Raw genomic sequence first — 17,257 nt, 5'->3', positions numbered from 1 at the left:
CTAATTGGATTAGTTTATCTTTTCCTTTGGTGGAGCTTACCACAGTGACTCTTTAACTGGAAATTACTCTGCTTCTTGGGGAGAGGGGGTTTTTGCCAGTGTTCAAACAATGAATCTATAGGGACCATACCTAAACATAACATAATGAAAAATACTTTTAGTCCAACTTCAAAAGTCCCTGTAGTCTATTGCAGTCTTAACAGTGTTAAAAGTCCAAAGTTCAAAGTCTATTCTGAGATTCATCCAAACACTTATAAAATCAAAATCAAAAAGCAAATCACATACCTCCAACATCATTCAGGATATATTACTGTTCAAAATGAGGAATTAACTCTACTAAAGCAAGACTAAACCAGCCGAGTAAACTCTAGACTCTGCGTCTCCATGTCTGATGTCAAAGTGCTCTTCAGACCTCCAACTCCCTTCATCTCTATTGATTGCAACAAACTTCTTTCTCCTGGGCTGGTTCCTCTCCCTGTGAGCAGCTTTCCTCAGCAGCTAGCCCATGGCTCTGGTGCCTCAAACATCTTAGGGTCTCCAAGGCAACTTCAACATTACAGCTTCTTGCTCCAGTATCTGGGATCCACACTCCATCTTCTGGTCTTCTCAATAGGATTTGGCTCCCATCTCCAGCTCTGCCCTCTGTAGCACTCCAGGCTCAGGTTGATCCACTCCACGCTGCTGCCGTTCTTGGTCATCCCGTGGTACCGGCATCTCCAATACCCTGGGGTCTTCTGCTGCAACCAGACCTCACCAATAGTCTCTCCTAGACTCCCTTCATGCTGCATGATCCCTCTGAGCTTGGGCTGTCAACTGCAGCTGAGGTGACACCTTTACCAGTGGCCTCCTCTGGCCTCTCACTGTGCCAAGCCTCAGCTGCTCTTCATGACCCCTTCATGCCTTCAAAACCAGTAGCACCTGGGTGACTCTTACACATTACCAAGTCAGCTGCAGCACAAGGTACAGCCTGGACTATCTGGAACACAGCTCCTTTGTGTTCTCAGATAACACTTGTAGAAGATTTCACCTCAGTGATGCTGGTCTCTTCTTAATCACCGCTAATTTCCTAGCTCCAGTTAACCAGCATCAATTGTCCCAGTAGTCCCTTCTATCCTTGACTCTAAAGCCAGTGCCACGTGGCTGAAGCTGCAGTTTTGCTGCTTGCTGGGGCTGGAGCATGGCCCCTAGTTCTATTACATCATCACCAGCTTTCTGTTTTCCAACTTCTCCTCTGCCTAAGCTGGGCTGTCCTGGAGCTCGCTCTGTAGATTGACCTTGAACTCAGATCTGCGTGGCTCTCTCCTGAGTGCTAGGAGTAAAGGCATGTACCACCGTGCCTGGACTTAAGCTTTTCTTTACCTGGAATCTGCTCTGTACCAGGCTGGCCTTGAATTCAGAGTCTGCTTCTCTGTCTCCTGGGATTGAAGACGTGTGCTGCCGTGCCTGGGCCTAAGCTTTTCATGGCCACTGTTCATCCGGATCAAAACCTTGTGCCCTCTGTTTCTGGATTGCAGTTCATTTCAGCTTCAAAGTCCAAATGAACGTAATAAGCGGATAATAACACCTAGATAAAACTATTCCTTGATCAACAGCAAACCCAAAAAGTAAGCTAAGCTGGCGTCTTCCTGAGGTCAGCGCTCTCTTAATCTGTTCACTCCTTGAACCAGGATTCAGCTCCTTTCTACTTTCTGCTGCCCCATGATTTGTTAACCACGCACTGTGCACTTTTCCTTTTGGAGCTTTCTATGCTTGATTACTATGTTGTTCATCAGACTAAATCAGAGAACAAGTCTGTGTTGTGTCGTTTAAGTCTTTTTACCTTAGCCTCAAGTGATCTTCAGATACGGACAAAAAGCAGCTGCATTCTTCACCAGAATACCACAAATACAGTCTCTAGGCCATATCCTGAAATTCTCCTCCACTGGAACCTCTCGGGCCAGGTCTGCACAGTTCAGGTCATTCCAAGCAGCACCAACTTCCATATCCCTACCATGATGGCCCATTAAGCCCACTCAAAGATTCCACTGCTTTCCAAAGTCCCCAAATCCACATTCCTCCAAACAAAAGCATGGTCAGGCCTATCACAGCAATACCCCAGTCCCTGGTACCAGCATCTGTCTTAGTGTTTCCACTGCTGTAGAAGAGACACCATGACCAAGGCACCTCTTATAAGGGACAACATTTAATTGGGGCTGGCATATAGGTTCAGAGGTCCAGTCTGGTATCATTAAAGCAGGCATGGCACAGGAGAAGCCGAGAGTTCTCATCTTCCAAAGGCAAACAGGAGAAGGCTGATTCCTGTGTGGCTAGGAGGAGGGTATCATATCCACTCCAACAAGACTACACCTGCTAATAGTACCGCTCCCTGGGCTAAGCATATTCAAGCCACATAGGCCCCAATATGCAAATAGAAGCAATGACTTAATAAGGGTAAATTTCCCGGCAACAGTAATGCTTAAATTTGTTTACCCACGTCTGGGAACATGAATTTAGCTGTTCATTTAAGAAGTCAGAGCATTGCTCTGCCAATTTAAAGCATCTAGTTTTCTAATTCTGTGATGTGAGGCATTCCATATTTTGTATTCTTTGCTTTTGTTCCTTCTTCCCTCTTGTATAGTAAGAGACTTTTATTGGTTTGGGGAATAATAGGGTATTTAAGACTAGTGTTTTAATACAGTAATTCCCCAGAAGAAAACATTGTATCTGTGCCCAATATTTTGATAAGGCATGAATATTTAATTTTATAAATCAGGAAATTTTAAAAACTTTATTTTTAGATTATTTAGTAAACTTTTGATTACTTAATAGTTAACACCTTTTACTAGGCATAGTAACTAGTTAGATATTAATCTTCAGACGTAAAAAATTTGTTGATTCATTCAGCTTGCTGTCAATAAATATACCTCTCACCATACATACTCATTTTCTTGGATACCATATAGCTTGGAGATGTGACATTTTCACAAAGTATAAAGCATAAAGATGGACAAAGTCACAGAAAAGAGTAGACAGTTGGTGGCTGTGTTGTAGAGCAAGATGAAGGGGTGAGAACTGGGAATCTGACTCAAGTCTGCTTTTGCCGTATGAGGAAGAGTTCCTTTAAGATCAGGGAGTTGGCTGTACTTAAAACTGTGTTTAATGTAGTAGTTTTCTAGGGTGAACAGGTCAATGGTAAACTTGTTGTTACACTCGAGTGTTAACAGTATGGTTGCTGTAATTTCTGTTTGCGTAGGTAATATCCATTTTATTGACTGCTCACTTCCCAGTGCCTAGGCTACTTGGGGCATAGTAGCTGGCCAGTAATATTTGTTGAATTAATATGCTACATTTTGCACAGTGGGGATTTTATATAAGTTTTTCTTTGTTCTAGGTACAGATACAAATTTTGACATCTGGATTAAAAGATGCCAAGAGATTCAGAATGGTAAGTATGTTAGGTAGGCTTCCACAGTCCTCTTTAATCTTGCTTTCTTGGTTCTGGGAATCAAACCCAGGACCTTGTGCATGCTGGGCAAATGGTTGTTCTGCTACGAAGTTACACCCCAGCTCAGGAGGAGACTGTTTTCTCCTGACCCTCGTTATCAGTCTTAATGTCAGAAGGAAAATTTGATGGTTTTGCTTTACCAATAGTAATATGTTATTACCAGTTAAAGTTAACCAAGGAATCAAAAAACTGACTCCTGGATGCAAAGTGGAAAGAGTTTGCTTCATTTGAAATACATAAAAGATTAGCTTTTTGGTTGATATGTTTGCCATAGAAATCATGTGTGAGGCTTTGCCTGTAAACATACTAGTATCTGAACATGCATTCTTCTTTGTTTTATAGGATCAGAACCTGAAGTGGTAAGTTCTCTCATCCCTCACGGTTTACTTAGTCATGTTAAATTTAACTAATCAAATACATATTTAAGCTAGGGCTTGGGATAAGCTCTCAAAGATATTAAACAATTTCATTTAAATATTAGTTATCTGAAATAACTCATTTTGTTGAAATAAAAGCTACAAGTTTATAATCATGGAAAGTATTGAACTGTCTTAATGAGTTTAGTATATAATCCAAGCTGTCTGGGTTTTTGTGTCATCAGGATGGTTATTTCCTATCTTTTCTTTACCAGTATCAACAGCCCTCAGGTTAAATAATTGTCATCATGTGGAGTTTTTTTCCAATAGACTTAAGAATAGTTGGAAAGGCTTCTGTTTGGTCCTTTTTTTTTTTTTTTTTTATTTTAAAGATTTATTTTTGTATATGAGTTTTGCAGTTTGTATATGCAGCTGTATGCCAGAAGGAAGGATCAGACCCCATTAAAGATGGTTGTGAGCCATCATATGGTTGCTGAGATTTGAACTCAGAACTTCTGGAAGAATAGCCAATGCATTTCACCGCTGAGCCGTCTCTCTAGCCCCATTTGGTTCATTCTTAATGTTTGTTAACAGTTAGGGTTCTCATGTTCAAAACATCATTACAGATTACAGTGCCGAGGCTGTAGAGCTGGTTCAGTACTTAAAAGCACTTGCTGCTCTTCCCGAGTACTCAAGTTTGGTTCTCAGTATCTGCATCAAGTGGCTTGAACCACATGTAACTCTAGTAGTTTCAGGGTATCTGATACCTTCTGGTCCCCTAGGGTGCCTGTTCTCATGTGGTGAGCAGACACCTATGCAGGCACACATACATACGTACATACATACATACATACATACATACACACATATACACAGAGAGAGAGAGAGAGAGAGAGAGAGAGAGAGAGAGAGAGAGAGAGAAATAGAAAATCTTTAAGAAAAAAACGATGAAATTATAAGGCAAAGTAACTTAAAATATTCAAATTTAGTTTTTTGAAATTTCTTTTATGTGTATTAGTGTTTTATCTGTGTACCTTATATGTGTGTGGTACCTGTGGAAGTCAGAAGAGGTCATCCCTTCCCTGGGACTGGAGTTGGCATATGGTTTTGAGCTGCCATGTGAGTGTTAGGAATTGAACCTGGGTCCCCTGGAAAAGCAGCCAGTGTGGATAACTGCTGAGCCATCTCTCCAGCCCCTGGGTCAGTTTGGTTTTCATCGTTTTGGACTTTCATATATGAGGCTTAAATTGTGGCATAGTGTTTTACTAGTAGTTGTGACATACATAGTCAATAAGGAAAATGACGTAAGTTGGGAAATGTGTGTAGTCCTGACTTATTTTATGGATAATTACCTTTTTGAGATGCTTATTCCTCTTTTAAGAAGGATTTTCAGCAGGGCCTGTAATTCTAGCATCAGAGGCAGAGGCAGACAGTCTCTGAGTTCTAGGCCAGCCTGGTCTACAGAGTGAGTTTCAGGACAGCCAGGGCTACACAGAGAAATACCATTTGGAAAAACTGCATCTAACAGAGCTATTCTGCTTCAGACAAATGTCTTGGGAGTATTAGTCAATGCATGTATATAGGTAAAGCTTACAACAGCTTCCAGAATTGAAGCCCTGTTAACCACCTCTGTATGTTTGTGCTTGCCCTTCATGCCTAGGCAATGTGTGGTAAGTGAGGAACTAAGTGAAGAGGGTGTACAGGCTGACTTCCTAATTTACCTGTTAATAGTTTTTATTCAGGCCATAGACTATTGGAATTGAATCTAGATTTAAGTATGGGCCAGGCTTTCGCAAGTACTGTGAACTAAGAAAAGCAGTTTAAGGGAAGAAAGGTTTATCTTGGCTCATCTGCTTAGGGAGATCAGTCAAAGCATAGCAGTTTACATCAGGGTGACCAGGAAACCGAAAGGGTGGGCAGATAGGACACCCAGTATAACTTTCAAAGGCATTCGATTCCCCAGTGACTTCTTTCTTCCAGACAGGTCCTGACTCCCAGAATGGTACCATCAGGGGATACTTAGTATCTAAACTATAAGGGCTTGCAAACAACAGAATGGCATTTGGCTAACAAAACCACATTTGTCCAAGAATAAAGCATATATAGCTTTAGTGGTATATACCCTTTATTTTGGTCAGTTGGTCTGTCCATCCATCCGTCCGTCCATCCATCCGTCCATCCATCCGTCCATCCATCCATCCATCTGTCTATCTTCTTTTAATGTGCCTGAGTGTTTTTCCTAAATGTACATGTGTGCATCATGACGTCGAGTGGTCCCTGGATCCCCTAGAACTGGAGTTCCTAGGCTGTGAGCCGTCAGGTGGGTGCCACACATCACCCCTGGACCTTCTGGAGAGCATCCGTCTCTCCAGCCCTGACACAGGCTAGTTTTGCCCGGTTCCAGGTTAATTGTACTTGTTGTAGTCAGTATCTACGCCCGTTTCCCTCGAGCTGACACTGGAGAGGAATTCCAGGCTGGCTTTGTTCCTCTAGAAGTAGTTTTGCCTCTGGTTGCCTCTCTTTTCATCAGGGACAAGTTAGAGGCCACCCATACTGGGGCATCTTCTTCCCTGTACAGAGCCTTATCAGTGAGCACGCGGTTTCAGGGTATGGTTTGTGTAGAGCCATTTTGTTGGCCGGGCGTGGAAGCTCGCCCTTGTCATCCCAGGACTTTCATTTCCTCATGGTTAGGGATGCAGAGATGCCTTGGATGTGGTAAAATGGCCTTCGGAAGCCAACGCTGGGATGAGCCTTTCCAGTTTCGAGGGAAGTGTTTGGTAATCGTAATTAAGCCTCAGTCATACTGTCTTAAAATGACTTTTCTTTCTCGACACGGTCTCCTGTAGCCTGGGCTGGTCTTGTCACTGAGGATGACCTTCCACTCCTGTTCTTCCTGCCTCTACCTCGCATTACAGGTGTGTGCTGCTGCCACACCTACTGACAACCGTCCTCAGAGTGTTAACCGGATCAGAGTTCGAGTTCTGTCTTTCAGCTGGACGTACCACACAGTCGGCTCTCCCTGTCATGTGAGAAGGGTTGTGTTGTGTTGCCTCACTGAGTAAGGCTGGTGTGGCACCTTCTCCTGCTGCTTGGAAAAGCAGCCCGACAATCATGAAAATTACACAATTTCTTCCATGTGATAGAACTACAATGCTCAATTAATCAAAATATGTGAATTTTTAAAATATAGCTGCTAAACTAACATGTAACAATTTTTCTCTTTCAAATTGCCAAAACCAGTCTGCATCTCAGAGGACCCAGTCAAAAATCAAGTAAGTGTTTCTTTTCTTATAAAGCAGCTGGTGGTAAATGTGCTTAAAGAGGAGAAAATTCTGGTTTCACAGAAGGCAGATCCTTAACTGTGATTTTAAGTGTTTTTTAATTTAAAAATTGTGTTACAGTCCTCATGAAAAATTTAACTTTAAGCCTGTCTACTAATTAGTATTAACATTTTAATGAATTGAAATAACTGTCATCTCTAAACTTGCTTGGCTTGGTTCCGTGTTCTGTCGCCTTTGTGTATATTAAGGAGAGCTGCTTCCAACTAAGTTACTGCTATCCCTGTAAGGAAGTAGCAGGCTACACAGAATTGAGATTGGCCATGCTGGTGTGTGTGTGTGTGCATGTGTGTATGCATGCATGTATGCATGTCTCCTGTGTGTGGGGGGGGCGTTTGCATGCATGAGAAAGAGGTGCTGAGGACTGAACCAGCAGCAAAGTCCTCATGCATCCTAGGTAAGTGCGGTGTAGGGGAACTGTACCCTCAGCCTTTGTCCTGCCTCTTACATGTGGCTCAGTTTTACTTAGGAATGTTCTGCCTGAGTTCAAAGCCAGCATTGCAATCACTTAATGGATGAATAGCTAGGCTTTGACTGTGGCTCAGTCCCTGCAAGTGTGAGGATCTCGGATTCCCATCATTCCCATAAGTACAAAGTAACAAAAGCAAGCAAACAAAAAGTGGCCATGGCAGCACACATCTGTAATGGCGGTGCTGGGTGAGAGAGAAAGATGGCTCTCTGGAGCTCACTGAGAGGCCAGCCAGCTTGTCTAGCCATGTTAAAAGCTCCAGTTGAGTGATAAACTCAGTTACAGAAGACTCCCATCCAGGCCACGTGTGCAGGCACACAACATACAAAGTATTCTCTAGCCACGGAAACAACTTGTGTTCTTAAGACTGTAGCAAAAACACAAGTCGCTTTGGTGTAGAACTTTGGAGTCTCACCAGTTGTGAAGGCATGTGCTGGGACTGTTGAAGTGCATTTCTTTAATCAAGATGCTTTTATTTTAATCGAATCCGGTGAGTGACAGTTCAAAACAGTTTATTAGGTAGAGTGTGAAGTAGGCACTTGCCCGTCTTAGAAATAGATTAGTGCTGGATAGACAGCTTTGCCCTCTGGAGATTTTAGTCTATCGTAGTTTGGAAGTGAGGACACCTACATTTTCAGTGCCTTCCTCGTGAGAGGACGTCTCTTTAGACACACTGGTCTTCCCTCAGAACTTGAATTACTCCTTCAATATGGCGCACAGTGTGTCGGCAGGCACTGCGGCTGATCTGTGCAATGTTCCTAAGAGGACTGACGCAGATTGACCCGTGCCCACTGTGTCATTGCTGCCAGTTGGTTCGGAAGCTAACTGCTTCATCTTTCTAAGCTAGCACTCACAATCTGTGCTTTAGAAAGCTAAAAGATGAAGGTGTTGGTGCGGCACATAACTGGTAGCTGTTAAATTTTCATCTGTATTAGCACAGCAGCATCAGGAACTAGGGCATTGGGTCTGGAAAGGTTTGACATTGTCTACCTACTGATAGGAAGTAGTTGTTTATAGCTGCTCTGTCATTTGCTTCCTAAAGGTGGAGCTCTTGTTCTTATCAGACTATTAATTTGACAACTTTAAGAAAATCAGAAATTATATTAAGATATTTCTTTAAATAGGTATGACTGGTATCAAACAGAATCTCATGTAATCATTACACTTATGATCAAGAATGTTCAGAAGAATGATGTACGTGTGGACTTTTCAGAAAAAGAGGTACTTAGTCTTTGAATCTTATATAGAAGTTAAATTAGTATAATTATAGACGTTAATTTGTAATTTAGTATATGAACAGTTTATACCATTTTATTAGATGTATTTCATTTCTTCTTGAGGTAAAATGGAAAATACTAAATGTGTTAGAAGTATTGCTTTTCATTTGAAGTTTTTGAAAATTTGGACTAAGAACATGTTTGCGACAGGCTGTCTCTAGAGGTCTTGCTGTGTAGCCATCCATGGCTGGCCTCAAGCCTGTTGCAATCCTTCTATCTCTGATTCTGGGTTACCTGTCACTGTACATGGTGGGCCCAAGCTACCATTGCTGCCTTACATCCTCTGATGTATTTGCAGTGCAAAGCAAAATTGTGCTGACAGTAAGATCAATGCTTTGATTAAACTTACTGCTACATGTTACTTTAAAACAGGTTTCGTTTACTACCACCACCTACCCACCAACACCACACACAAAAGCAATTTACTCGTGTGGGGTTTATACATGCCTTCAAATTTATTAACTATATTAAATGAGTATGATTTAATAGCTTTTTCCTTCCTCGTTTATAGTTATTTACAAGCAGTATTGTGGTAGAATTAACATAGTTTACATATGGGTAGGCATATTAAAAAGCTGAATGCTCTATTTGTTCTGTGTGTTATGTCTTCTTGGTTTGAATGTTATAGTGTGAATCTGTAATTAATACTATGCAACATTCTTTTCTACCATTCGGTTCTGTATATGAGAATTCAAATGAGAGATGCCATGTGAAGAAAAGAAAACACTCTTTTGAAAAGTGCTTAAATCTGACATTGTAGAGCTGGTGAAATGGCATGGAGGGTAGAGGCCCCAGTCCCCAAGCCTGACAGTCTAACTTTAATCCTGGGGTTCCACATGATGGAGTGAGAAAGCAGACTCCCGAAACCTGTCAGTACACACATGCGTCTTGGCCTTTACACACACACACACACACACACACACACACACACACACACACACACACACACACACACACACACACACCCCCCTGTATTTCTTTGTAAAATACTTCATCTTCAACATTGCTGAAATGTGTAGTTATAGTAAATATAGTAAATACTTAGCCTTTTATATACATCTACAAAGTATGATACTAACTTTGTTTTCATTAGTTGTCTGCTGTGGTGAAAATTCCTTCTGGAGAAGACTGCAGTTTGAAACTGAGGTTGCTTCACCCTATAATACCAGAGCAGAGTACATTTAAAGTACTCTCAACAAAGGTAAGCAAGCAGGAAAGATGTAATATTAAACAAGTAATGTCTGTAAAAAGATCCTGAAGGATGAAATCGGCCATGTGTAAGGCTTGCAGCCCCTGCTCTCAGTGTGTGCTAGGCAAGCATTGTGAGTTTCCATCCCACAACGTAGCTCTTTGTAAGAAACACCATTAAGTTAAAGGGATAAGTAAGTAAGAAGAAAGATTTTTTTTTTTTTTGGTAAATTTTAGAATTACATTTAAATTGTGTGTGTGTGTGTGTGTGTGTGTGTGTGTGTGTGTGTGTGTGTGTGTACAGGAATGCTGTGATGGGTGGATAGAGGTCATAGGACATCTTGTGGGAACTGGTTCTGTGGGTCCAGGGAATCAAACTCAGGGTTGTTGTGGTTTGAATATGCTTGGCCTGTGGAGTAGCACTATTAAGACATATAGCCTTGTTGGAGGAAGTGTGTTACTATGGGGGTAGACTTTGAGAAACCCTCTTCCTAGCTGCCTGGTAACCAGTCTTCTAGTAATCTTCAGATGAAGATGTAGAACTCTCAGCTCCTCCAGCCCCACATCTGCCTTGTTAGATGCTGCCATGCTCCCACCTTGATGATAATGGACTGAACCTCTGAACCTGTAAGCCAGCCCCGATTAAATGTTGGCTCTATAAGAATTGCCTTGGTTATGGTGTCTGTTCACAGCAGGAAAACCCTAACTAAGACAGGCTTCTATTTGATGTAGATATTATCAGTCAGCCTAGTTAGTTACTGTGTGTATGTGATACTTCCTTGAGCATCTATGTATAAAGGCTGGAGGTTGAAGTCCGGTGTCTGTCTTTCTCTATTGCTCTTCCCCTTGTCTTTTGTAGTAGCTTCTTTAGCTGTACTGCATCTCCCTGTCTTATTAGATTGGCAGGCCAGTGTACCCCTGGAATCTGCCTGTTTGTGCTGTGTAGCTCTGGGGTTAAGAACAAATGACAGCTGCATTTTCTGTGGGTGCTGGGAAGCTAAGCTTATGTCCTCACCCATGCAGAGCAAATACCTTAGACTTTATTGTTCTTAAAATCATGCATGTATTTGTATTGGAATATGTGCACGTGAGTGCAGGCGTCTAAGGAGGCCAGAGGGCCCCTTGGAACAGGAGTTATAATAAAGGGGTTGTGAAACCATCTGTAATGGGGATCTGATGCCCTCTTCTGGTGTGTCTAAAGACAGCAATAGCGTACCCACATATAAAATAAATAAATCTTAAAAAAAAAAGAAAGTGGATGTGAGCTGCCTGATACTCTTCCCACTGAGCCGTCCGTCTCTCCAGTTCTAACCAGCCTCTTCATGAGATCTGATACTCAGGAATTGTTAGTGTGGTCTGTTTTGGTATACAAATGCTCTGTCTTACATAATTTATAAGGACTGTAAGGGAAAAAATCTGCATTTTGTTGATTTTATTAGTGAAACTGAATTTAGGCTATTTTGTTTGAGACAGGATTTCTCTGTGTTCCCTTTGCTGTTCTGGAACTCCTTGTGTAGACCAGGGTAGCCTTGAGCTCAGAGATCTGCCTGCCTCTGCATCCCAAGTGCTGGGATTAAACTCACGCACCACTGCTGCCCAGCTCTGAAGTATTTTATTAAGAGGAAATGCTGGATATATTTGAATTATAGTTGATTATATAATTTAGTTTCCTATATATTTCTTTTTTCTTTTTTCTTTTTTTTTGGAGCTGAGGACCGAATCCAGGGCCTTGCACTTGCTAGGCAAGTGCTCTACCACTGAGCTAAATCCTCAACCCCCCTATATATTTCAAAAGTAAGAATATACAATGGAATTAGTTTTTAGAGTTTTAAATGTCATTGCAAAAGAAAAGGAAGTAGTACAACTTAGTAGAGAATATAAGAAGATTAAAAATCAAGACTGTCAGATATGGTGACTCATTCCTGGATCCCAGCACCCAGAAGGCTGGCTTGAGAATTGCTGTGAGTTTGAGGCAAGCCTGGGATATAGCGTGAGTTTCAGGTCAGCATGGGTTAGAGTGAGACCATCCCTCAAAGAAAAAGAAAATACAGTGCAAATACAGCATGTGACTTGCGTAACCCAAAATGAAAGATATAGGTTATCTTGATCTTTATGTAAAACTATGTAATTGTATAACTGAACTAGTTTATCATAAATACAAGCATATTATAAATGAGTTAATGAAAAAGGAATTGTGTAGGTGGACATTTTACAGTGTAGTCTTCTCTGTTCCTGGAATTAGGATCATGACCTTCCTCTGTTGGAGGAGAGTTTTCATTGACTTAAAATTGCCCTTTAAGAAAGGTATGGCTTGTCAGGAACAAGACTGGTCACTTAGGAGGCAGCTACCTGGGTGACAGCGCTCTGTGGGATGATGGAGAGTGAGAAGAGGGGTGTCTGAGAAGTTAGGGTTTCCATTGCTGTGAACAGACCATGACCAAGGCAGCTCTTCTAAAGGACAACAGTTAATTGGGCAGGCTTACTGGTCCTGAGGTCCACGTCATTATTATCCAGGCAAGAGTATGGCCACTCCCAGGCAGGCATGGTATGGTGCAGGAGGTGCTGAGGGTTCTACATCTTGTTCCAAAGGCAAACAGAAGACTACTTACCAGGCAGCTAGGAGGAGGGTCTCTCAAAGACACACACTACAAAGCTACAGTGACACACTTCCTCCAAGGCCACACCTCCTAATAGTGCCACTCCCCGGGCCAAGCATTTTCAGACCACCACATTTCCACTCCCCGGCCCCCATAGGCTTGTTCAAACACATGAGCCATAGTATGATGTAAAATACGTTTAGTCCAACTTCAAAAGTTCTCATAGTCTATTGCGGTCTCAACAATGTTGAAAGTTCAAGGTCTCTTCTGAGATTCATCCAAACACTTAACTGTAATCCCTTATAAAATCAAAAGCAATCAGCAAAAAGCAGATCGCATATCTCTAACGTCACAGGCTATATGTTACCATTTGAAAATGTCATAGTGAGGAAATACTGGACCAAAGCAAGATAGGGAACTACTGGGCAAACTGCAAACTCTGCATCTTCATGTCCGACGCCAAAGCAGTCCTCAGATCTCCACTCTTCATCCTTGTTTCCACGCCCTGTGAGCAGTTTTCCTCAGCAGGTAGCCCATGGCTCTGGCATCTTTAACATCTTGGGGTCTTCAAGGCAACTTCAGCGTTACAGCTTCTTGTACCAATTTTTGAAGTCCACACTCCATCTTCTGGGCTCCTGCAAAGGGCTTGGGTCCCATCTCCAGCTCTGCCCTCTGTAGCACTCTAGGCTCTCATTGACTGCACTCCATGCTGCTGCTGCTCTTGGTGGTCATCCCACGGCACTGGCATCTCCGGTACACTCGGGTCTTCTGCACTCTGCACCCAGGCCGCCTAACAGCCCCTCATAGGCTCCCTTCATGGTAACAAGCCTCACCTTCTTTGCATGACCCCTTCTGGCCTGGGCCATCAACGGCAACTGAGGCTGCACCTTCACCAGTAGCCTTCCCTGTCTCTCACAGTGCCAAGCCTCAGCTTGGGTGGGATCTTGCTCCAAAGTCACCACTCTTTTAATCTGTTGATCTTCTTGAACATAGGACAGCTCCATTCTACTTTTTGGTGCCCCTTCATAGTAATACCCAATTAATCCTACTTAAATCAAATCAACCCTGGGTGGTGGTGGCACTCATTGCTATCTGCCCCAATATTCTGGATTTTCTAATGAAAGGCATGTATGTATGCATGCGTGTGTGTGCGCATGCGTGGCCTTATATTTTAATATGCCTTTAACAGCTCAATGGCTGGGCCACTTTTAAACCTCCAGGTGGCTGACACACACACCCCCTCCGATATTTCTGAGTTATTACTTACTAAAATCTATATTTCATCTATGTTTCTTTAGACCCAGTCAGGGATGCCCCTTGGGGCCTACTCTTCCCCAGCTGTCTCTATCCTCTGAACCTCTCAGGTGTGATGTCTCCTCTCCTTCCCCAGCATGGCCACTGTCCCTTTCCTTCCTGAGTCTCTTGCCTGGGAATCCTAAAAGTCCCACCTCTGTCTCCCTACCCAGCTGTTAGCCACCTGTAACTGTATTTACCAATTAAAACAACTGGGGACAGGGTTCCATGTGCAGACATGCGGATTCCTGTGCAATTTTGGGGACCAAATTAACATAATGCTAGTGGCATTAGACCAAGTCCACAACACTCCTTTTTTTATTTTTTTTGGTTCTTTTTTTCGGAGCTGGGGACCGAACCCAGGGCCTTGCGCTTGCTAGGCAAGCACTCTACCACTGAGCTAAATCCCCAACCCCCACAACATTCCTTTTAACCATACGTTTTGTACTTTTCCTTTTAAAGCTTGCCCCTGTTCATGAAGGCTCTTCATAAGAGTGAACTTTAGTAACCACACAACAGAATCTATACCAGACTGTTTTTGAGATTCCCTTTGTCAAAACAATTAATCTAAATATCTTCACCTAAGCCTCAGGCAGACTCTTTAAACAGTGGCAGAAAGCAGCCACATTCTTCACCAAAATATCATAAGTGCAGTCTAGGCTACACACTAAAATTCTTCTCTTCTGAAACCCTTGAGCCAGCAGACCTATGCAGTTCAAATCACCCTCAGCAGCACGGTCTTCCATATTCCTCCTAGGATGGCCCATCAAGCCCCACTAAAGACATTCCATGGCTTTCCAAGTCCAAGGTCCCAAAATCCACATTCTTCTAAACAAAAACATGGTCAGGTCTATCACAGCAATAACCCAGTCTCTGGTGAGTTTCCATTGCTATAAAGAGACACCATGACCAAAGCAACTCTTATAAGGGACAACATTTAATTGGGGCTGGCTTATAGGTTCTGAGCTTTAGTCCATTGTCATCAAGGTGGGGGAGCAAGCAGCATGTATGCCAACTTGAGGAGCTGAGGGTTCTATATCTTGTTCCAAAGGCAAACAGAAGACTATTACCAGGCACCTAGGAGGAAGGTCTCTCAAGCCCACCCCCATAGTGACACACTTCCTCCAACAAGGCCACACTTCCTAATAGTGCCCCTCCCTGGGCCAAGCCTATTCCAACCTCCTGAAGGGATTACCATTTTCAGTTGCTGCTCTATCTACATAGGGCTAAATTTATTTAATAATAGAATTTTGAGCAGTCAGTCCCCAGGCTGGGGAGTTATATGAGAGGCAGGTGAGGAAATGGTGTTATTTTTTGTTAAGAGTTTTTAGCTCTTTCACTTTAAGTCAAAGGCCAACCTCAAACTCTTCATTCTCCTACCTTGGCCTTTTGAATACCAAAATTCAGATACTGTCCTTTGTTATAGTCTGTCCCTGAACCCCCCACCCACTTCCCCATCTTGCCTCCTGTTGCTAGGTATTCAACTTGGGCCCTTGTGCAAGCTTACCACTTAGGTGTTTTCCCAGCCCTTCCTGCTGCAAATCCATTTGAAGTAATTTAATAAGAATTGATTTCTGTAAAGAGATGATGAATGACTTTTATTTTAGGGTTTTTAAGACAGGGTTTCCCTTGTGTAGCAAGCCCTGGCTGTCCTGGACTCACTCTGTAGACCAGGCTGGCCTCTAACTCACAGAGATCCACTGCTTCCTGAGTGCTGGGATTAAAGGCATGTGTCACCACACCTGGTGACTGAGTAATTTTTTAGCATAAATATACTCACTAATTTATTTGCTAAATTTGGTGGTTCTCCCCTATATACACGGCGCTCAGTGGTACTTGTGGAGGAATCTGAATGGGAGTTGATGGAGTAAATGTTTTGGTTTTAGTTTGTTTTTATTATTGTTTTTTTGAGATGGGGTTTCTCTGTAGACCTGGCTGTCCTAGAACTCCCTCCATAGACCAGGCTGGTGTCAAACTCACAGAGATTGGCCTCTCTCTGACTCCAATTCCTGGGATTAAAGGCTGAAGGAAGAAAAGTCTCACGTGTTTAAATGGTTTCCGCAAGTGTACCCCATAGTAAATAATTGGTCACTGTGCCTGGGGCACACCCGTCCCAACCCTCAGGCCGGTGATCTCTGTTAGTTGTTAGTGCTGACCCAGGATACATATTTGAATTCTGACATCCAGCCAAGAGTAATGCTTAAGTTTTTCTTTCTTCTGAATGGAACTTAAGATTCTAAGGTTCTAAAGCAGGGCTTTTAAAACCATTTTGCTTGAGAAAATTTTATGTGGCTCTTGGCATATATAGATACATAACTCAAGAGTTCACCGATAATAAGTTTTAAAGAAATTTATTTTAAACAGTGTTTTGGTTCTATGTAGAGCCTTGCCATTTATTAAAAACCAAAGTTAAGGTAGGTGTCATTGGGATTTGCATGAATTAAACATGGTTGTTCCTTGGTGCTAGAGCGTCTTGGGTTTTTTAAGAGTTGTTGACCTTTGTTTTTGTAGCCATCACATAGAACGCTGCTTCACATAAGCACACAGTACAAAATGACCAGTATTTTTAAGGCCACTTCAGAAAGTGTTGGGATTCTGTTCTAATCCCAAGCCAGAACTCATTGAATGACTTATTTATTTTTATGAAATTCATTTTGGCAACTCAAGCAGCAACTTACTAAAGTCCCAGGATAGCATAGTTTGATATTTCTCTGCTGCGGTATGACAGGAGTATAGTAAAGTCCAGAGACTTTGCTAATGAAGCCTGGTTTGTTTTAAGATCACAAAATGTGTGTGCAGGGGTTTCAGGCGGTACTCTTACAGCGTGTTAGCATGCTGGGAGAGCATGTGCAGGGCATAGAGTGCGTGTTGTGTGGCTAGGGCTGCCCAGATGCTATGGGCTCCTTACACTCTTGGTTCTGAATTTACTTGTGGTTGTGCATTATTGTATCTTGTGGTTGTGCATTATTGTTGCCAAAGCCTTTGTGGATCAGTTGCACAGCTGGATACAGGGCTGAGAGACTTACAGATAGAAGAAGCTGTGCTCTGACCCTGGGCTCAATATATTTTGTATAGGTAACCGTAAACTGCTGTGTTTTACAAAAAGAAATTGAGCTTTTTTCATAATTATGTTTCTTTAGGGAACTAAATGGTGAAATCTTTGATCATTTCCTTTTTCAAACAGCAGAGGGAGGCAGTGTTATATTCACCAGTGCTAGGAAGATGGGATTTAGTAGGTAAAGAGCTTGCTGCACT

At 42.4% G+C, this 17,257-nt stretch overlaps 1 protein-coding gene across 1 annotated transcript in view; it reads left to right on the top strand.

Moving 5' to 3' along the window:
- Nucleotides 1-17,257, top strand: part of Sugt1 (SGT1 homolog, MIS12 kinetochore complex assembly cochaperone) — a 40,133-nt gene that overhangs the window by 9,637 nt on the left and 13,239 nt on the right. The window contains exons 6-10 of the mRNA XM_032917951.1: nucleotides 3,371-3,424; nucleotides 3,827-3,843; nucleotides 7,081-7,112; nucleotides 8,772-8,868; nucleotides 10,018-10,125. Coding sequence (XP_032773842.1) covers nucleotides 3,371-3,424; nucleotides 3,827-3,843; nucleotides 7,081-7,112; nucleotides 8,772-8,868; nucleotides 10,018-10,125 — 308 coding nt within the window. The remainder of the gene's footprint in view (nucleotides 1-3,370; nucleotides 3,425-3,826; nucleotides 3,844-7,080; nucleotides 7,113-8,771; nucleotides 8,869-10,017; nucleotides 10,126-17,257) is intronic.

The sequence above is a fragment of the Rattus rattus genome, chromosome 12, assembly GCF_011064425.1.
Source record: "Rattus rattus isolate New Zealand chromosome 12, Rrattus_CSIRO_v1, whole genome shotgun sequence".
Classification (NCBI taxonomy): domain Eukaryota; kingdom Metazoa; phylum Chordata; class Mammalia; order Rodentia; family Muridae; genus Rattus; species Rattus rattus.
Note: the sequence above shows the minus strand (reverse complement) of the source record. Positions and strands in the feature narration are given on the sequence as shown.